Genomic DNA, 21810 nt, shown 5'->3' with positions numbered 1-21810 from the left:
CTCACTTATTCTAGCTTTGGTCTGTGTAAAATGAATGGGAGCATGTTTTCAAAAAAATTCATTCAGGCTTAGATAAAAGAATGATTTAAATCCACACCAAAAAGAATCACCCCAAAAAAACTCCACCAGATGAACCCCCAGCTGTTTCCCCACTTTTAGCAAAAGCACTATAAAGACTAGCAAAAATTTTATGCCAATGAATAATTTTACACACCAATAAAACCTTCAAGTTAAAAAAATAATACAATACCTCTTTTTCCAGCCAGTTAAAGAGCTCACACAGGGCAACAGCATCTTTAATCTATGTTAAAATAAGCACAAGAAAAGGGAATTGAGGGGAAAAAAAGATTTATCAAGCTTCAGTATAAACAGGTTTTGATGCAAAACAAACTTGCAAGTTTCCAAAACACAAACTAATAGATGATCTAAGAGGTATTTTCAGGTTTTTGCATCCTGTAATTAATATAAGCACCAGAAATGTATCTGGGCAGCTAAATAAACATTAATAAAGGTTTACTGCTGGGACATATCTTACCATGAAGAATTACCAAGTAGTCAGCAAATACTGGCTTTACCTCACTCAAGACTTTCAAGACTCTTTTGCTTCAACACGCACGATTTGGCATTTCATATAGCAGAAGGTAACCACACAACACATCTGGTGATGTGACAGGGGAACATGTCCTTTGGGCACATGGGCACCACACAGCCTGTCACACAGCTTCTGGTTCTCTTGCATGATGACCCCCATTTTTGTTCCTTTTTTACTACATGTTTGCAGCATGCAGGGGCAAGAAGTAGGAAGCATGTGTACAAGAGCAAGGCACAACTTTGTCCTCAGGTAGCAGGTGACAAAGTGTCTCTGCTCAGTACAACTATTTTTACTTCCTCTTAACTAACGGGGAGAAAAAAAGCATTGAAACAGAAAGTAACAGTTCCCAAGAACCTAAAAGAAAATATGGGACAAGCCCAAAATTGCCAACCCTGCGTTAACTGGCACATTTCTCCTGTTGTGAAAACTGCTGCTTAAAAATTAACAGGAAAGAAAAGTTCAGCCCCACCATGAACCTATTTCACAGGCAGCTTCTTTGCTTGAAAATATGAAGCTTCCTGGGAAATCAACCTTGTTTCCAGAATGTCATGATGATGAGACAAAAACAGAGAGCTTTGAGGACACTGGCTGCTTCTCAACATCTTGGCCTGTGTTTTGCACCATGTGTCGAAGAATCTCTCTGTGTTCTTTAGGCTCTGTTTATTCAAGTGATAACAATTTTAAGACTCCACTGACAAAGAAAACAGAACTAGCAAAGGGGAAAGAACATCCCTTTAAGGGCCCACACTCCAAACAACACTTCTCAAGTCTGCGTGGTCTTCCAACAGAGCAAGGCTGTTTCCTCACACTATTGCAAATGTTGTTCTTCAAGGGAATGCAAAACAAGCAAAAAACCTGCTTCAACAGCAGTGGATGTCTGACAGAAAGCCTTTTTTATCCTGTCATCCAAATTCTTGTTTGCTTTTTATCCATAACATTAAAACTGAAAGGAAAATGTAATTTCTTTCCCTAAACATAAAGCAAACCTGTCGCCATGTGCAAGGAGACTCTCAAGGCTTCACTTACATGTGCTCTTCTCATGCCTTCTGTTTCCGACGCGTTCTTCACAGCTTTTGCAATGCAGATGGGGGTATATGGGGTGAGGTATCGGTAAGCCTGCAGCAGAAGGACAGGGATTACTTGTGGATTAGTCAAACTACATAATCCTACAGATTTAATAACGCAGCCTGGCCACAATTTGTACTTTGGCAGCCTCTCTCACCCTTCAGTGCAGGGAGATACTGGTTGCTAGTATTCAGCTAAGTGCATTGGGGAGTAAAGAGGAGAAAACGGTCCCTGACTGAAGGAAGAACAGCCACAGGGAAATCCAAAGAACTAAAGAGTCATTAAGCAGGGGGAAGATCTGGATATCCTCAATACCGTATATATATATAAATAAATGTCTGAGCCATGGGTTTCCTGTTGATCAGATGTACACTGAAGGCCCAGAGACAGCCAATGAGAAATCCCAGAGACTACGGTAGAACTTGGGCAGTGGAAACAAACCTAAAAGTCACCCTGACTTACCTGACTGTCAACCTCAAGTGCCAGGGAGCAAAGGGCGCCCAGCCCAGGTATCAAGCACTGGAGTTGAATCTGGCTGGCCCCACAAGGCTCTGTCTCCTCCAGCACTGAGCATCACCACTGTTAATGATCAGCAGCTCTGACAAACATATCAAGGCCTCAAGAAAAATGGAAGGTCTTTGCAAAGTTGAGCTTTACATGCTGCCCATTCTGAAAGGAGCTTATATCAGTGGTTTGAGACAAAGCTTTCCTGTGCCTGGATGGGGTGACCCTGCATTAAGAGCTAGTAACTGATCCCTTACCACTGCACACTTCCCCAAACATCAGCTGTCCTCAGATTAGCAGGAATGCTTGGCTGGTTCTGAGCATGTCTTCAGAAATACACCAGCTGAGGTGACTTGTCCAAGCCTCATCACACTTGCCATCAGAAGAAGGAAGAAGAACCAAGCCTTTTGCCCCACAGTTCTCTGCTCTACCCATCATATGTCAGGAGGTGGGATGAGCACTACAGATGTACAGCCCAAGCAACACGCTTTTTTCCTATTTTCAATGCATCAGCATACAAATAGATATCACTCAAATTCATGGGAAGGCCCGGTAGACCCTCAGCAAAGACCAATTTCACATAAATCCTACATGCTCACAATTTCCAAAGTCTTAAAAACAGCAAGACAATTACATAATTGTCATAATGCAAAGTAAAAAAGAAATCACTTTCCTGACAAAAAAGTCAGGAAAGTCTTTTTATCAAAGACAGGATAAATGGTCAGATTCTTGGATTGGCTTGCCTTTTACAGATACTGGTAGTTCCATTAATCTTCAGTGAAAAGCATATTTACATGCAGCTGTAAGCAAATCTATAAAGGGTTTGCAGATCTGTGTTTAATAATGGACTGGATTTTTGCCAGTGTCAATATTTGGCTCTGATGGAGACAGACAGTAGATGGACTTACAGCACTAATGTTCTTCAAAGCACTGCAGGCCAGTTCTCAGCTGGTGTGAAGTGGTGGAGAGCCAGAAAGGGACTATGAAAACTTTGGCTCTTTCAATGACTCTCTAAGTGGTTTTTAATCAAGACATTTCAGTCTTCCTCTTCTGCTTTCTATTGCACAGAGCTCCCTAAGGCAGGGACTCTCCCCATTGCATACAGAGGGCATGTAGCACTGTAATGACTAGTATCAGCCAAAATTTCCAGAGCTCACAGGGTAAATAATGTCACTCCAACTCATTACATTCCTTAATCTAGGTCAGATGGGATGGTCTACGTAAATCATCTACAGCAACTAACCCAAGCTGGGAATAGACCATGGACTACACCTACAGCAAGGGGCTTTCTATGGTGAAGTTAAAAGAACAAAAATTTATCGTGAATCCTCCATAGACTCACAAAAACAATATTTATTCACAGTATCTGTTAGTTACTAGATATCGCTGTAAACTGGATGGCATTGCAGAGAATGTGATCTCTAGCAAACAAGAGATGTACACAAGATGCATGGAAACCAGCTTATTTGACCATAGTTGCTGCTGTATTCTTACCCAGGTATCTCCTTTCATGGCTACTGGAATATTAGGTGGACTGTGGGAGTCCCAGACAGACAAATTCAAGTACAAGGGTAGCAAGATATAGCATGTATGGCTGTACAGAAATTATTCTGCTGCTACAACTGTCCCTCAGCAGATGCACTCACTGTGTGGACAACCAATGCCTGCAGGTTATTTGTGTTCTCACAAGGTTCCCTGCTGCAATGACTGTCACCTTGTCCCTCCTGTCTTTGGTACAAGCCTGATATCCTCAAGCTACTGAACCAAATAAGGGCAACCACCTTCAGACACTCAGATCAAGCCAAATACACCCTCCCAGAGGTCCTGCTCAACTTTCAATTTCTTCAAGTTTCCAGTTCTTACTGCTGGTCCATGTAAGGCAGATGCTCCACCCATGGTCAGAATGACCCGAGTTCACCCTGCTCCCTCTCTCCCTCCCCTCTCTCGCTGTACTTGTTTTTTCTTAAGCTGACAATTCTTTGGCTAAATCGGCTTAGCGAGTTAGAAGGGCAGCTCCAGTGAGAGCAACCCCAGGATTAACAACCCCTCAATACCTAAGCAGGGCTGGATCCCTTCAGCACAAGCTCCAGCCTGCATTGTGCTTTGCAGAGGGGAAACTGTGGTCAGTTGCCCTCATTCACACCATTCCTAACCAGGATGAGCAAAGTATTTCCCCTTGCAAGAGCCACTGACCTTGGGAATGGCCTCAGTAAGAGCATAGCTGGCTTTGTCGCTGAGCCACACTTTCTCCTTGGGTGAGAGACCTGCACCAACAGCCTGCAACTCTGACAGGATAGATCCATAGGGCATCACCTGGATTTTAAACTCAGGCTCCAGGGTGGAGTCAAGCTGTAAGTGCTCCCTCACAGCTGGGTCCATCATCCGGTCACCATCAATGAAAAGCCTGAGAAACAAATCGGATAGAACAAATAAGTGGGACCACATCTGACAGTGGCTGGAGTTAAGGAAGGAATGAGAAACCCTTCTGGCAACATTTCAGGGAGAAAGGAGTTCGTGAATTATGTGCTATACTGTGTCCTATATTGTTTTAACCACTGGCCTTCACCCAGCTTAAATCCCGCTTCAAAATTAAGATGTGCCACCCTGCTGAGAGGAAAGGAGCTGATAGCTTTTTTTTGTATGATACATTCAAAATGGCTACATCCTACCACTGTGCTTGAGACAGGAGAGTAACAGAGGCACATAACAGCCAGTCTAATTTTTAAGGGCAACATCTGGAAATAGAAAAGCTAGTGTTGTTCTAAGTATCACTTTGTTCTCACTTTCACTGAATTAAAAAGTTCAACTCAACCTTCACACAACAACCTGTACTCATCCAGCCAGGTTTCACCTTAGATGGATCTAGGTGGCAGCTTGTAGATGCCTCTAAAAGACTTTTGCTTGATAAGGCTCAATATATGGGGCAGTCACAGGAAAGAAGCCCTCTGTCATAAGCCAGCCCTGAAACTTTCCTACACAGTCCCTGCAGTTTTGAAGTGACTCAGCAATTAGACAGTAGTGAAAAGTTTTCCAGTGTCAAGGCCAGCATTGGCTCTTACTCACATTTCACCCAGAGCTCCAAGGGCCCTCCACATTATCTCAGGGTGACAGACAGAGGGGTCACCCATGATGTCCAAAGTCACTCAGCACGTCAGCCAAGGTGCTGAGGAGCACAGCAGAGCTCTTGACTGCCTCTCTAGCTCTGATCAGGGCAGAAGAGTAATTAACATTGAGGACAAAACTGCTCAGAAAGGACACCAAGGCACCCCAGCACAGGCATTTCAAAAGATAAATGCTTTGCCAGAACAGCTCTCCCACAGAAGAATGAATCTTGGGGAACTGAAGAAGGGAATACAAGCACCTGATTGTGTTCATTCCTATGACGGCGTATGCAAAAAATACAGGATTGTACTCAACATCAGAGCCTCGGAGGTTGAAAAGCCCTGAAAAATAAGAATGCCAAGAATCACAGTCCTGGTTTGTCTTTTGCAACATCAGAGAAAGCCAAAAATAATCTCAGCAAAACAGTCAAGCAGTGAGACGTCACGGCTGCAGGCCGTGGGTCCAGCTCCCACCCAGTTGTCCCACGTCCTGCTGCTTTCCAGGCAACCCTAATTTTTGCCAGGAGATGGCACCAGAACTGCAGTTTAAACACTCATAGGGAAAGAAAACTGGTGTTTAACTTCTAAAGGAGGGCTGGCTTGGAAGAAAGCAGATACAGCCAAAAAAAGACAGGGATACGTGTACAAAAAGTAGCGTCTGACCCTTTCTGGTCTGTGCAATGCAATAAAAGCTCACTTCTTAACAGCCAGAAAACTTCAAAGTTACAAGTTATCATTTCATTCCAGTCCTTTTGATACTTGAGGGAAGAGCAAGACACAATAGGCAAGAATAAAATCCCCCAAAAAGGCCTCTCATTTGGGTGCCTACAATATCTCAGATTCAGACTGTATAGTCTTAGCTGTTTTTCACAAAGATTTTATCCCCCACAACTCCAGACAAAGTCAAGAGGGGAAGTAGATGTTCAGCATCTCCAAACTCCTGATTTTAGGGTCAAATAAAAACTCCAGGGTATCCAATTAGCTGAAATGAGTTACTCAAGCCAAAAAGGCCAGCCAGCAGGACAGCTGGGAAAAGAACCAACATGTCCTAAATCACAACCCAGCACTGTATTCATTGAACTGTGCAAATTCTGCCATGAAAGTAAAAATAGAGTTTAATTCTCTCCAGGGAAGGAGTAGGTCACTTGAATGCAGGAAAGAGCCACAAAGAACTCTTTACAGCGTGGGTACAAACTTCCTTGCTCTGCCGACTCCCAATGCAGTAAGGAGGCAACAGTCTCCTTTGTGGCACTCTTTCTGTCCCCAGAATTTGTCTAGAGTGAATTGAATTAGATAAAATTAAAGACAACTTCTCCCCTTCCCTCTTTAGGATAAGAAATCAATCAGGCACCTGACAATGAGCTTCTCTCATGACCTTCTCTGGTCCATCTTAAAACTCTTGATTCATAATCAAGCTTGGCTTTCCTGGAGACATTTAATCTGAAACCACTTCAGGGCACCAATTTATCATTAATTTAATTGGAGGTGCGCCTGAAAAGGTGAGACACACAATCTCTGCTCATGCAGGCCTCCCCAGGGAGGAGTCATATTCACCACTCTCCAAAGTACTTCTTTCACAACACCTCTTTGCTCGGTGTCCCAGATCCAGGAGAGCTTCACCCAGCGCCAGAGATGCGGCAGTGGCAGTGCTGGAGCTGGGAACACACCACCTGCATTTCTAACTCTTCAGATCAGACATGGGGCACAGGCATTGGCAGCGCTGACACTGCCAGTGCTGTGTTCCTACTGCACCAGTCTGTGCACTGGTGATTTCTGCACAAAGGACACACAGCACTAGAAAAAGCAGTTCTGGGGAAATCACTCTGTTTTGTGGCCATTCTCCCCTCCTACACACTGGGCTGGGAGCCAGGGTATGGAGACCTAGCCATCCTGGGGCCCCAAACACAGAGGGGATTCCAGTGAGACCCTAGGCTGAAATGATCAAGAAACACAAGTTGAGCCCAGACTTACTTGTTTTAACCAAAGCGTTTGCTGAACACAGGAGAGGTAAAGACTGGCTTAAGAAGCTGTAACAATTAGGAAGATGACTGTGAATGCTGTGTACCCCACCCTTGCCTTATGTATACAAAGCCACATGTTGCACTGCTTTGTTTATAGCCCAGACTTCACAGCAGAAAACAGTCTCCATCTTCCCACTGGGTGAGGCAGCATCAGGATATTTTACAGCCAGAAAACCTCACAGTTCTTTTTTTTCTATCAAACTGCCTCAGGCTTTATACATAACCTTCTTCTCCCTTTGCCTGGGCTGCTTTTCAAAGGTGATTTGCTGCATTTATTGGGCTAAAAAGGTACTCAGGAGCTGCACTGGTGTAATAAGGCACTGTGCAGAAATACAGGCACACTGTTTGTGACCTGTTATCACCACTGCACTTGACACACAAGTTAATTGATGTCTCACAAACAAGTTGTCTGTCAGAAGTGCCTCTCACCCTGGCATGGTTCTTCCTTTCCAAGGCAGGAAGAACATTTCTTTGTAGGAAGAACTGAGAAAGGACATGCAAAGACTTACATGCTACTTCATCCAAGGCCGTTACCACAAACCACATGACTTTCCTCTCAGCCATTTTTGAACGGAGGGCTGTAATTTTGTCTCTCCAGCTGACCCCTGCAAAACGCAGTTTGAAAAGCTACAGTCACTAACTTTACTGAGGAAGATCACTTAAACACAGACCAACACACTGGATTGTGAAGGGACCCAAAACACACTGTGCTTCCGCTCCTCACTCCATTCTAATAAGTGATAGGAACAATCTCAAACAAGCTGCCCTCCAGACACCCATGGTTTGTTTTGAAATCACCCAACTTCCAGCAAATGGTCATTTGGAGTTTTGAGGACAAAGGGGTTGTTAGCTGAGGTTCAATCATCTTGACCTATTCATAGTGGATCATTGTGCTGCAGTACTGTTTTTCTCACTACTTTATAAGAGAAAAGCAGAAGGGGGATAGGACAGTAGAAACAACTCACGTCTGTTGGGAGTTAAGCTTCTCACCTGTGTAACTCAGGTCAAGCATGATGAGAGGCTTGCAGGGGCGTTGAGGACAATCTGTCCAGATTGTATCGATCAGGTTTTCTTTGACAGGCACAAGGTCATGGCCAGCACTTCTCAAGACTTTGGACATCCTCTTCCACTGGTCTGACAAAGGGAAAAAAGTCAAGAGTGATGGCTTTAAAGAACACACACAGGTTCAACAATAGCCCTGTTCACAGAGGACAGACTCAAGAATCTGAGTCTCCTCCTTTCTTTCCAGACTCTTTTTCTTCCCATTCCCTTAAAAAAAAAAATAAATAAAAAGGCAAAATCTATTGCAATTACAGTTATACAAACACATCACTACAGCCAGTGCTGTCAGGTAGTCACAGTCCTGGACAAAAGTCCCTGGAAGAAGCCCAGAAGCTGCCATAAGGGTGTTCCTCTACCCCAGTGCAGAACCATGCTAGATCTAAGCTAGATCTAAGCCTCCACAGAGCCAGGAGATGGATCCTTAGCCCACCTGAATCAAGCAAATATCTCCCCTTGCCTCCAGTGACCTTTGCATTGGGCCCCATGTGTTGAAGCACAAGTACTCTGATATAAATGGTACCTCTCACTGTGCTTCCTACAGAGATGCTGAGACCACCAAGCAGGAGTAGCAGCGTGGATTTTGCCAGGGTGTTCTTGCTCACATGCTGGCCAAGGCATTCAGCAGCTTTGTACTGAAGTGCCTATGACAAGCCAAAGCACAGACAAAAGGAGGTAGATCGGGATTCTGCTTTTCAGGTAAGGTCACTGCAAGCCTAGAAAGCAGTTCTCATCTCTTGTGTTTTGGACTCAATCCATTCCTGTGGAGCCCTCGTGATACATGCCTATACCAAAATCCAACCTGTTTTGTGTAACAGTTTAACCCACCATCCCATCTGGGCTGGAACATGTTTAGCTGCACACCATCATACAACAGCCAGACAGAGAAGCAAGGAGCCAGAATATAGTTGCCCAACCCAGAATTATAAAATAAAGTAAAACCAACCAGCTGGAATAATGAAAGGGTCCACTCCCACCTTGGAACATTCTGGGAGGACACTCACTAGCCAATCCTCCTGAGTTGGTGTATCTTTCAGACCTAAGAGGATTTAAAAAAAAAAAAAAAAGAGGTTCAAAGAAGCAGTCACACTGAAACGTTCCCACACTGTGCAAAAAGTCCAAGCTAATGTATTTAGTAACAAAAGTCTAAACCCATCGGCAACAGTCGTCACAGGACACTAAAGCAGGAGCAGTGTATCCAAGATGTCCCTAAGTCCCTGCACGATGGGATATCCCAAGAGCCCAAACTGTACATGTGTGAAGTGACCAAACAGCCTGTGACTGTTCTCTGTTTATCAGTGGAGCAGTATCCCAGCCTCCTGCATACCCATTTTCATGAGTGTCCAGTTGTTATCCATCTGATGTGCTGCCTGCAGGAAGTAGCGTCCGTCAGTCCACATGGCCGCGTGCTGCTCAGTGACTATGGCAGTACCTAGGCAGGAAGGTAGAAAGGTGGAGTGATTCAGAAGTGTGCAGACACTGTGCAGAGATACAGACAGCAGGGACAGTGTCTGAAATGCACTCTAATTCCCTAAAAGGCACCTCTGCTCACTGTTCAAAAGTGAGTGGTCCTATTTCAGTACTCACTGTTTCCTCTGAACTATGACTTTCCAAATCCTATCTGAGATAGTATGTACAAGGATGCACCCTAAAGAATTGCCTCAGATGAATTTGACTTAAGCAAACCTCAGCCAGTCAGTGGAACTGAGTAAATAGGGCCTTCCAAACCTTCTGTAACAGACTGTGGTCTCCACTTGGCTGTTGTCACCGTAACACATACTGTGCATCCCTAAACTCCATCCCATCTTCTTCTGGGGAGGAAGCCTGGGCTCTGGCCATCCACAAGAAACAGCTGATACTAGGCCTGCAGACGTGAGTATCACTCCCAGCTGTCAGCTGCACCTCTTTCCCAAATGTTACAGCTCTAGCAGAGATGGCCGAACAGGAAACACGAGCATAAACTTCTGTTGGTTCCAGAGTCTGTCCCATTCCAGTGACTCCAGATGGAGGGATGCAAGCAGACAGCTGAGGGGCAGTGACAACTCAGCAAGGCACTCGAGCTGCCTTGCTCTTGGCAATACTAAAAAAACAAACCATGGCACAAACAGAAACTGAATCCAAGTCCTTTGAGTCTGCATCTTGATCATACTCTCTGTCACCAGAAACTGAAGCCCAGATTACCAGAACAGAGTTTCCAAGTATGAATTCACTGTCTTCTACCAAACTCCCCCAACACAAACCACATTTTAAGCTGCTTCAGCCCAAAAAGATGAAGCAAGAAACACAAGGTGACCCTTGTGTGAAATCTCACTGATTTGCTGAGCATTAGGCTGGGAAAATGGACCTTCCAAGTATATAACGAGGGCACAAATTATAGAGGAAGGTTATGAAGAGGTCATGCAGAAGGCACGAAATTAATACAGGATTCATGTTAGCCATCAACAGCAGTCCACAGCCCTGGATTTATCACCTTCCACATGAGATCCCAGAGCTCATAGGAACTGATGAACAGACCCTCCAAACACATAGGTACTGGTATTTATTAAACTGATTTACAATTAGAGGAGAAAAAAGACTTCAGTAGACTAAAGTGACTTTCCAACAACCACAAAGCAGAGTAATTTGCAGAGCTTAGGGTACAGCCAGGGTAAAAACTAGGTCTCTTGAAACACAGACCTATCCTACAGCCAAGAAAACATCCTGTCTCGGCAAGATAAGCAAACTTTTCCACAGTGTTCGGTTTCCAAATGCAGTGTTTCTGGCCCTGGCTCTATTTAAACAGAAAGGCCAACTAAAGTCCATCTACTATTCACCCAGCCCAAACGGGCAACATAAAAATCTGTTCGTACTGGCTGCACATGAAAAGAAATGACCGCAGGTTATGAGCACCACATTAAAGAGTTAACAGGATTTTACTTTAAGAGAGGTTCATTTAGGGGTCAAACATTTTCCGAAAACTTGTTATTCTGTTGATATTACATAATTTCAGAGGGTAGCCAAGGCATAATTCTACAGATGCTGAAATGGGAATAAACAGTCCAAACAAGCTGGATAGGTTTCCTTTTCCATCCTGCCTCTATGCCATGAATGGAACTATTTCTTTATAGAAGAATTATGCAAGAACCCAAGTTCTGGAAAGGTACCTGCAGAGCCATCAAATCCAGAGATGAACGCCCTTCTGCAATCACAGGGTGCAATGTACTCGCTCTAGAAAACAAAAGAGGCAGCAATTATTTATAGCAGCAGGGGAAAAAAACCCCGATCAGCTGATGACAAATACTTTGATAAGCTTTTTCTCCTAAAGGACACCGCAGGGAGAACAAAATGAGTTAAAAAATCCTAGGCTCTACTCCACTGGAACATTTAATCATCTGTGATTATACTGTATTTATGTTCAACTGGTGGGTTTTTTTAAGCTGCAGCACTTTTCTCCCACAAACATCTGTAAACACTGAAGTGCTTCAGAGTTTGCAGACCTTTATTTCACACTCAGCCTCCCCTTTGGGCAACAAACAAATGATGCCTTTGAAGCTGCAATGCAAAAGGAAGAGAAACCAGAGGCACTCCTTGATCTTGGAGACCAGACTAATCAGTGCATAAAATCTGTAAAACTGACTATCTCCAGCCAAGTCCCCTCACTTGCATTTACATGAATTCCTTTCCGTAACAATGACATTGAAAGAAAATAATCAAAGTGGTGAAACTGTAAAAAATTTAATCCTTAGGATCTTTCATAAATAGATGTTGATCCTCTCACTCCTCCCTTGCCTACTCAAAATCAGACTACAGCAAAAAACGCCAGCACATGGTTTGATGGATGAGAGGGAATCAAAGGCTACCAGTCCATCCTCATCCCAAACCTATCACAAGCTGTCATTGTGGGCACATCCCTTGGCAGTATTGTAGAAGACCTTGAGAATGCACAGACATCTGATACCCTCAGGAGCTGCCAAAATTAAAAGAACAACTGTAACTTTATGTGGCCTACAAGCCTTTTTTATGGGACCCCATTCTGGCAAGTTTGGAGGTCAGAACTGCTGAGTAGGCCTGTTAATTAACTAGTGCAACTCAGCAAATTAGCTTAATCCAGGCTGACAGCACCAATGTTTGAGCTGCAAAACCCCTGGATTTGTACCTTACAAATGGTTAGAAACCCAAATCTGTTTCTCAGCTCATAAAGTTTCTCTGCACCCAGCTGTGCTGGGGCAAAAGAAACATCTTACGGACTAAGATAAGAAATTACAGCCCAATTCTCAGGCAGTTTTAGTTCCTACTGTGATAGAATCACCTGATTGTTAGAAAATGCTCCCTTCAAATCTGTTACTCTTCACTGTTCTGAAGAAGGCAGAGGGTTCAAAGCACAGCAGTGAGGAAGCACAAATCACAGCACCTGAGACCAGCTCTTTATTTCTGCTCCAAACCATGCCATGATCAAACCCCCTCCAGAACAGCCATGTCTCTCCCCTCCTGGGAGAAGCCCCAAGGTAGCAACTACCAACCATTCACCACTATCATTTTGAAATGGAGCCTTGCAACAGCAAATCTCATGGCCCAAAAGAGGATCTGGCTGAGCAGCTTTTGCTCTCAATTGCCAGATATGATTCCTGGGATATGCTCCAAAGAAATCCTCCATTTCATCCAAACACTAGTGAAAGCTGGCAGAAAGGAGGGGGGTATGGAGACCATGCATGCCCTCATCTCTGACCAGTTAGTTTCCCATGCCTTTCCTTGTCCAGCCCCACTGGGCTGTGACACATGCTCAGCAGCTGTGGAGAGGAGAGGGGTCAGGATACCCACCTTGGGAAGAGAGAACTGCCCTTGGCACAACTCTAGCTGATGGGGCAGCTCTGCCTCAGCCCCACACAGCACGCTCTCACCACCAACCCCCTTTAAAATAATAACAAAGGCAGCAGCAGACAGAGAGGACAAAGTCATTCAGGGAACAGAATCAAGTGTTTGTTTCCCCGCTGCCCATTTCACAGCAGCACGACAGAACATGAAGGCAGAGCGATGAAGATTCCCCATTTCAATATTCCCTAACAACTATTCAGCCTGACTTATCACTAAGTACATTCCAAAACAGAGCAGTGATTTCTCTTCCATTTTTCTTGACCGACACAGCAGAGACCACAGACTAGTTTGCTTGTGCAGACATGAATCTCACATTCGTAGGATAGGTTAGCAACACAAAACTGTGAAATGGATGAAAACAGTTCAAAAAAATATAAAAAAACAAGTGTATCTGTTTTAGATCTGGTAAAAGCTGACCTAAATTAGCAAAGACCTTGACTGTTTGAAATTACCTCATGCTGTCCCATCCACAGCCAAATCCAGGGCATGAGGCAAATGGGCTTTAAAAGGGAGTATAAGGAATCTGGAGGGAAAGATGGTTCATTCATCTGTCAGCCTGCATTCTTGCACACCCACCTGTTCTGTTTCAAGCAGCAACCCCACGGTGCAAAGATGAACCCATGTTTTGCACAAGCTAAAATTACCAGGGGAACACCTGTGTACACCAAACAAAGCAGAGACCACAGCACAGTCAGAACAAGGTATTTCCCTGGGGCTTGTCTTGCAGCTCTGATGGCCTTCAACCTGGCCCTCCTCAGGCCTTTTACGTCTGCTTTTCACCACACCTGTCAGTCCAGCAGACAAAACTTGAGGCTACATCACAAAAATGCTCATCTAAGCCAGAAAGAACCCCAAATATCAGTGGTGCTTAACCCCAAAGCCTGCAAGGTTAAGCCATTAACATGTTAAAGCTTATTCTAGCCGAATGTCAACCAAGATCAGCAATGAAAAGTGCAGCTCGCTACCCTTAGCTTTAACAACACTGGTGTCATTAAAGAACAAACACTGCCGTGTACCTGGAGGGAGGTCAGTATTCACTGCCAAAAACCAAACTGCACTGGTAAGAACTGGAACAGGTCAGTACAACCTGTGCACAAGCTCTCTCTTGCTTTATAGCCCTGCTGATTCCTCAGCTCAGCACAAGTGTGTGTGAGAGAAGCCAGCCCTGAGCAGAAGACAGCACCTCTGCCAACCCAAACACAGGGCCCTGAGCTGGGCAGGTGCTTCCTTGATGTGGAAGACCAGTCAGATATGACTAAATTTGTTTTGAGTCAAGGCCTGGAGGTAGAAGCCAGCCCCAGTTAAGCTGTAACTGGCTCCAAACCCAAGCTCTAATCCAAACATCATTCCCTCCCATTAAGAAGCTACTCCAATCTCTGAATATTTCCATATGGGCAAACTCCAGATTCAATGTAAACTGCATGACTCAACATAAAAAATGGATCCTGCATTTAGCACTGCAACACTCCAAAAGCTCTGACAGACATTTTTAACGAAACCACAAAGGACTTACATGCCTCTTTCCCAAAAACATGGCTTTTCACCCCTTTGTCATCTTTGGACACCTGCAGCCACAAGATCCACGTAGCATTCATGAAAGGAAGTGGGACTCTTTGCATGGACTTCATCCCACTTTTGACTGGGACTGCCCTCCTTTCTCATCGGCCTCTGGACCACCCAGGTCTCCAAGGAAACAGTCTGTTTCTTCAGACTTCTTATCACCAGCATCAAAATTTGCAAAAATTAAAGCAGCCAGACAACATCGAGGGCTGACTGCAAGAGCCACAAATCCAAGGTATTAGCGGCTTTGGTTAAGCCAGAGTCAGAGCCAGCTGCATTTGAGAAGCTCTGCAAGTCTTTCAGTTCCTTACACAACTAAACATGGAAAGCAAAGGATACAACCGGTGGCAGGATTCCTGGCAGTATTATAATCTAAACCTCCTAGCCTTGCAGGAAAACCAGTATTAAAAGCATGACAGAACTCAAAGCTCAAACAATCCCAGTGTTACAAAGAGAAATTAGTCAGCAAGTTGCAGCATCAAGGTGTATCAGCATCAGTCCAATCCCAGGGTTCCTTTGCTACCCAGAAGGGAATAGAGCTTCCCCCAGTCTAACCCTGTGGCAACACCACAGGAGGGAAAGCCCTCTTTGTTGACAAGTTCTGTGATGTGGATGCCGGGACAGCCTCAGGAATAGCTGAGGCAAGGACGGCAATACACAGCTTGCTTAGGCTGTGGGGAGGAAACGGTTTAGGCCACCAAACACTTGGGTATCATTAAATACCCAAGAACAATGTTCTGAGTCATGGAAGGAGCTGCCCAAGACCAAAATCTGACTGTGGGGCTGTAAAGTTCTTGTTTGCACATAGCAAACAAACCCTTGCTTGGAACATGGGGAAGCTACAAATCTCAGGTTATCTCAGTGTACCTGGAATCAGTAAGGCTGTTCTGGGATCAACAGGTTCCCATCAATGGTAAAAATTGCACCAATTCCCAAACCTCACAGAAAAAAAATCCTGCACCAGCTAGTCAGGAGGCACCAGGATCAGCAGTGTTCAGTAATCGTTTCCATTCAGATAGATTTGCTCTGCAGAGAAACCTGACCAACTTGCCTGGCAGGAAATAGCAACATGGGGTTCTCTGCTTAACTGCACTCTGTCAAGGAAAAGAAAGCAACAGAAAAACCCAGAAGTCCTGAGGGTCACATTCTTCAACTCACATGACAGCATTTAATGTCTAGTGAAATGAAACCGGAGTTATATATGGACAGAGGCAGCTTGAGGCAGGAATGCAGCAGACAATAGCAGCTGCAGAAAACGCCTTCCCCCTACCTGCCCAAGTTTGGATCTCCCTAAGAGGAAATATGATGCTGCACATATGGTCCCAGGGCACAGGCAAGTCTGGACCCGGCTCACCCCAGTGCCAAGTCAAGGGCAAAGGTTCCGAATCAGTTGCATTTTGCTCTTGTGCACCCTGGGGAAAAAGGGAGCTTTGGGTGTGAGCCAGGAAAGCTTCAGGTCTTTTGTTTCCTGAAAATGGCTGAGGTGGGAAAAACCCTCGGCAGTTCTTGGGTCTCTTAACAGAGTGAACAGAAGAGTAAAACTAGCACATGAGCCAGCAGGGGAGGTAAAAGGCAGTTCAGCAATTTCAAATTTATGTCAGAGAGTACAAAAATCTTAACAGTGGAAGCAGCACACATCACAGTTACTGCCATGGGTTACCACCCTGGGCCCAGATTTCCCTCCTATCTTAAGAGCATAGAACATGATGCAGAGAAGCATGGAAAGGGAAGCATCATTGTGGCCTGTTCCTTCCCTGCCTCTCCAAAGGCTCCTCTATGTGGGATCTGAAGGGCTTTAGCATAAGGCAGCAAATTCCAGTAAGAACTTGATCTAGTAAAGGGAAAGCTCTGCAACTAATCCTTCATCACTTCACTTAAGAGTATATGTCGATCAGGAGATGCTAATGGGGAAACTAAAGCCTAGATAATGTCTGTTCCTCACTCAGTAAATCCATTCTTCCCAACAGCCAGGATGGGCACAGCAAGTGCTCTGGCAAGCTCTCTTTTCTGCAGTTTGAGTTCCCTGGAGACAATCTGATGAGAAGTTGTTGGTAGACTGTCCACTCCATTCTTACAAGAACATAAAAACCTCAGTCTCCTGAATAGACCCCAGAAACATTTTTCAACAGAATATTTCTGAGGTTACACAGATTTTTATGCTGTAACCATTACAGCAAGTGAACGAAGGGTGATTTCAGTTATCCCTGGCTTTTACCTTTTGCAGGGAAGGAAAGCACGATCGTTCCCACAATCAATCCATCCATCCATACCTGGTGGGCATCTCCAGAGGGCACTATGTAGGCTTGGACAGGCTCCTGGACATACTTGGGATTCTTCATCACCTGCCGCAGTTGCTTCAGCAGCTCTGTTGTAATTTTCGGACTCATCTTCCTACCTACAACTAAAACAAAGCACAAAACCTCAGTTTATCCAACCATTCCAAGCCACTCACATGCACAGGCAAGGAGCCATCACCACTGGAAACTCCCCTTGAGGACAACTGTGCCAATATCATCCCTCTCAGATCAGAATTTTGCCCGTCTTGTCACTTCACTCATTTTCCTTAAGAATGAGGGATCAGGTTAAGGCCAGAGAATCACAGCTGGTCGGCCCTGTAAAGGATCTTTCCCACCTGGTGAGGGATGGCATGCCCTGTGGTGATACACATGAGCTTAACACACTGGCCAACCCTTCTTGCATGTGGACTGGACCAGGAACCACAGCACCTCATACATTCCCTATGACAGCCAGGACAGGGCTTGGTATGCGATGTGGATGGTTCCAAGTGCCCACAGATCAGAAGTAGCTCCACCTGTGACATGCACTGAGAGAAACTTCCAATCTTTTCACTCTGGGGTCAGAGATGCTGTGGCTTATATGCTCAGGCTGCTGGGAGAGCAAGACATGACATCAGGAACTCAGGAAGAGATCAACTACAAATGCAATTTTTAGAAGTTTCACTATAGCCCAGAGTTTCATAGTGGACTGGCGAGTGGATTAACTCAGACAAAAGATATCTGCTCCCAAGGACACAGAAGGATGCATTCACTGGCCACATTCACCTCTGGGCTGTGTGCTAGTTCATCTAGAAGAACACAACTATAACAGGAGGAACAGCCCGCTGAGCTCTCACAAGGGACTGCCAGAGGACAACTTATGGGAACCTCCTCTAAAGACCTTTGGCAAATGCTCTGCAGATCTCAGCTGGTGTCAGGCAGGGGTGGGGTACAGCCTGGACGGAAGATCACAGGGGAAAACAAGGGCACAGGCCAATCGCACTCCTTGGCTGTGGTTTTGCAATGGATGCATCTTTGGCATTGCAGTGAACATCAGCCTCTCAATTTGCTACCCAAAAAGTGTCTCCAGCCAAGGCCCGCTGTGAGCACCATGCACAGTGACGCACCAGGCCGTGCTGCTGTGCTGGCACAAGAGAAAGCTGCAGGGGAAGGCACTCACTGACTGCAGGATGCCCAAGGTGTGGAGGATGCCTGGACGGAAAGTCTATGAAAATCAAGTAACCTGAACTTCCTCAGAGATTCTTTCCATCTTTTCTTCACTCCTATTTCCAAAGGGTGCCCAAAGGGAGCCTCTTCCCAGTTCTCTATCCACTTCTTTCACATTTTTAAGAGTGTGCTGGGATCTTAAAACTTTAATACTGTCACATTCCAGGGCAAGGTGGGCAGGCTGTATGCTGCTCGAATGCCACACTACGCAGTATTTTATTCTGACCAGTTAATTTCACAGCTCATTTCACAGCCATGTCTACAAACAGATCTTGATGGGAGAAGCAAATAGCATGCAAGTCTAAAACATTTTTTGCTTATCCAGGCACTTACTCTATTTACACCTCCCTAACTACCAGGAGTCCCAAGTGACATTATGGTCTTATGCCAGAACACAATAAGGCACATCCTTGCCCTGTGATGTTTGCCATCTAACTGGGAAGGTAGAAGAGCTGCCTCCCCTTCACAAGCCATAAGAAGACATGATTTGACCAAGATCACACAGCAGAGCTGTGACCAAGTCAAGAACTGAACCAAGATCTGATGCATTCAGGTATAAAAATCTCAATCCAAGCCCACTGTTCACACGTCTCATCACAGGAAGTTTAGAGCACACAAGACTTGTGCGTGACTGACTTTGCCCACACAGGTACACTGTGTTTCAAAACCCAGGCCACATGAAGCAAATTAAGGTCAAAAGGCACTGAATCCTCAAATTGGTATTATCTTGTCCCTTTGCTGGGATTAGATTACACCTCAGATTTATTTCCAGGACAATTTTCATATTTTTATACAGTGTTCGCAAGCTACACTGAACTTTATAATACTGTGATTGTTTCTGTCTGTCCTCTGCAATGAGCTGCTGTAACATTCTATAACGTTACTGCTGATTTATGTTCTGATAGAGTAAAACACAAAGGAGAGAGAGCAACAACATAGCGACTAGCCAGCAGAAAAGAATCTCTTTCTACAAACTCATAAAGACACAGCTTCCATTCTTGGCCTGTGCTTTGTCTCTAGGAATCTAAAAGTCTCATATAAACAGGCAAGGCATGACAAGGCTTTGCCTTTTAATAAAGCTCCTTGCTGACAAGCCATGGTTTTCTTAGCAAGCAAGAGATTCTCTCAAGGACAAAAAAAATAATTTAAAAAGTATTCTCCCTGTTGAAAGATTTGCTTACAATATTAAAAACAAAACTAAGCTAGATTAGCAACGAAACTCATATTGAGAAGGACATTTATTTTAGATAATCCCCACAGCATAAGAAATCCCTTTCAAAAAATCCTCCACAAACTTTACAATAAAAATTGTCTTCAGTTTCCAGAGAAAGAGAAGCTATTTTCTCACAGATCTTTGGTAGCCCTTTATTCTGGTCCTCATATAACTTTTAACAGGTGACTTTTCCTCCATTGGCCATAATTATAAGCCTCTATAAAGTTAAAACAGCTTCTCAATCATTATTTACTCATGCCAGTGATCAAAATCAAACATGGCTGGAACTAAGTTAGAGGATTTAACAGTTCAAGGACCAGTCCCCTTCCGTGTCCTAACTTTTTCAAAGGTATCAGGCTCCCTTGTTACCTGTCCCTGTAGTTCCCCACGTCTGGATGCCACTCACCTCTGCTCACACAAAATACCATCCAGCTCTTTGCTTGGCCTTCATAAGCTCCACTGCACCTGAGAAAGCAAAGGGCAAAACTGAAATGGCTAACAAACTTTGCCCCCCAATAAAACATTCTCATCCCCCAGCAATGAGCTGAAAATGCATTAACACTACGTTCTACTGGCATGATTAGAGATGCACTGAGGGTGAACCATGAGGCAACAGGGAATGTCAAGGGCCAGACATTTGATTGTCAAGACTTATGATTAGATCTTGCAAGTGTGTGCTGGTTTATGCCAATTTGTTCCCCATTTCCCATGGGGAAACCAAGACAGAGCAGGAGTAACATGCAAAGTACCACTGCATGACAACAGTCAGAGCTGGATCCCAAAATCTGTCACTGTCTAGATATATATTATCTACAACTCAGACTGCAGGAGGCAGTTCTGTAAGAGCTCAGAGCAGATCCTGCCTGGGCAGCAACTCCATCAGACACACAGGACAAAGAGCAATCGTGAAAATGCTGCCAGAGGAACCAGACACCCCCTCCTGCCTCCCACATGCATGGACAGCGATGGGCTGCCAGCGAGGGCTGGGGATACCAGGCCCAATTTGTCAAGGTGTGTGTCAGTGCCATGGCAGGGACAGGAGGCAAGGCCAGGAGGTCTGGCGACAGCTGGGTCTGCTTGTGCCCGTGTTAGATCACCCTGAGCGTTTATGCCCCGTTTTCTTCATATATGCTCGTCCTTGTGACAATTTCCTCTTCACTTTTCCTTTTATGTACAGCCTTGTTCAAAATAAGCACGTAAGCTTGCATAGTGAGGATTCAGCAGCACCACCCCAAAGCCAGGCCTCTCTGGCCTGGGCTGGCTGCACGCAGGGCAGCCCAAGCACTCAGAGCTACATATGGAGGCACAAGCCCCATTGCTTGTCCCTCCCTCATATCTGCCTGCTCACTCACCAAACAGAATTACAGAATTGTCAGGGTTGGAAGGGACCTCTAGAGATGATCTAGTCCAACCCCCGTGCCAAGGCAGGGTCACCTAGAGCATGTGACACAGGAACATGTCCAGAGTTCAGGAATGACTCCAAAGAAGAAGACTCCACACCCTCCCTGGGCAGCCTGTCCCAGTGCTCTGCCACCCTCAACATAAAGAAGTTCTTCCCTGTGTTGAGGTGGAACTTCTTGTGTTTTAGTTTATGGCCATACTTCTTGTCTTGTCGCTGAGCACCTCCAAAAAGAGTCTGGCATCATCCTCTTGGTACCCACCTTTGAGATATTTATATGCATTAGTGAGATCCCCTCTCATTCTTCTCTAGACTGAACAGGCCCAGCTCCTGCAGTCTCTGCTCATAGGAGAGATGCTCCTGCCCCCTGAGCCAAAAGCCTCCCCCAGCCCCACTCAGGAGTGACAGGGCCGCTGGGCCCGGACACCCCGCCTGGGCCTGGCTGTCAGTGCTGGATGCCCTGACAGGGCCTGGGCCTGGACACCCGGCCAGGGACTGGCCGGAGGGGCAAGCTGTGCCCAGGCCGTGCTGACCCCCGCGGCCGGGCCCCGGCCACACGAGCCGCTCCGTGCCACCAGCCCGGGGCTCCCGCCCGGGGCCGCCCCCGCCCGCCGCTCCTCACCTGCCGCCGGCCCGCCCGCCTCCGCCGCGTCAGCGCCACGTGGGCCGGCCGGGCCTCCCCCTGTGGCATCACGGCTGGCGTCACGGGGCGGGACTGGGAGCGGGACGGGGACGGGGACGGGGACGGGACTGGGACTGGGACTGGGACTGGGATCGGGATCGGGATCGGGATCGGGATCGGGATCGGGATCGGGATCGGGATCGGGATCGGGATCGGGATTGGGACCGGGACCGGGATGGGCACCGCGCAACGGTGCCGCCGCAGCCGCGCTGCCCGGCGTGGCCGCCCGACTGAGCCCGCGGGGGCCGGGGCAGCCCCAG

The 21810-nt window shown here is 45.8% G+C and overlaps 1 protein-coding gene across 3 annotated transcripts in view; it reads right to left on the bottom strand.

Moving 5' to 3' along the window:
• The window catches only part of XPNPEP1 (X-prolyl aminopeptidase 1), a 30850-nt gene extending 9293 nt beyond the window's left edge, over nt 1-21557 (bottom strand). Inside the window, exons 1-12 of one of the 3 annotated variants that reach the window (XM_032695134.1) lie at nt 21491-21557; nt 19839-19934; nt 17024-17154; nt 11486-11549; nt 9670-9774; nt 9289-9381; nt 8274-8417; nt 7793-7888; nt 5523-5604; nt 4355-4565; nt 1619-1708; nt 251-301 (exon numbers count right to left, since the gene is read on the bottom strand). In XM_032695134.1, coding sequence (XP_032551025.1) covers nt 251-301; nt 1619-1708; nt 4355-4565; nt 5523-5604; nt 7793-7888; nt 8274-8417; nt 9289-9381; nt 9670-9774; nt 11486-11549; nt 17024-17140 — 1053 coding nt within the window. In that variant the 5' untranslated portion in view covers nt 17141-17154; nt 19839-19934; nt 21491-21557. Of the gene's footprint in view, nt 1-250; nt 302-1618; nt 1709-4354; nt 4566-5522; nt 5605-7792; nt 7889-8273; nt 8418-9288; nt 9382-9669; nt 9775-11485; nt 11550-17023; nt 17155-19838; nt 19935-21130; nt 21156-21490 lie in introns of those variants that run through there. The other 2 variants (XM_032695135.1, XM_032695136.1) reach the window with 2 other exon arrangements.
• Nucleotides 21558-21810: the final 253 nt, after the last annotated feature.

This window comes from Chiroxiphia lanceolata, chromosome 8 (assembly GCF_009829145.1).
Source record: "Chiroxiphia lanceolata isolate bChiLan1 chromosome 8, bChiLan1.pri, whole genome shotgun sequence".
Taxonomy (NCBI): domain Eukaryota; kingdom Metazoa; phylum Chordata; class Aves; order Passeriformes; family Pipridae; genus Chiroxiphia; species Chiroxiphia lanceolata.
This window is presented reverse-complemented; position numbering and strand designations above follow the sequence as displayed.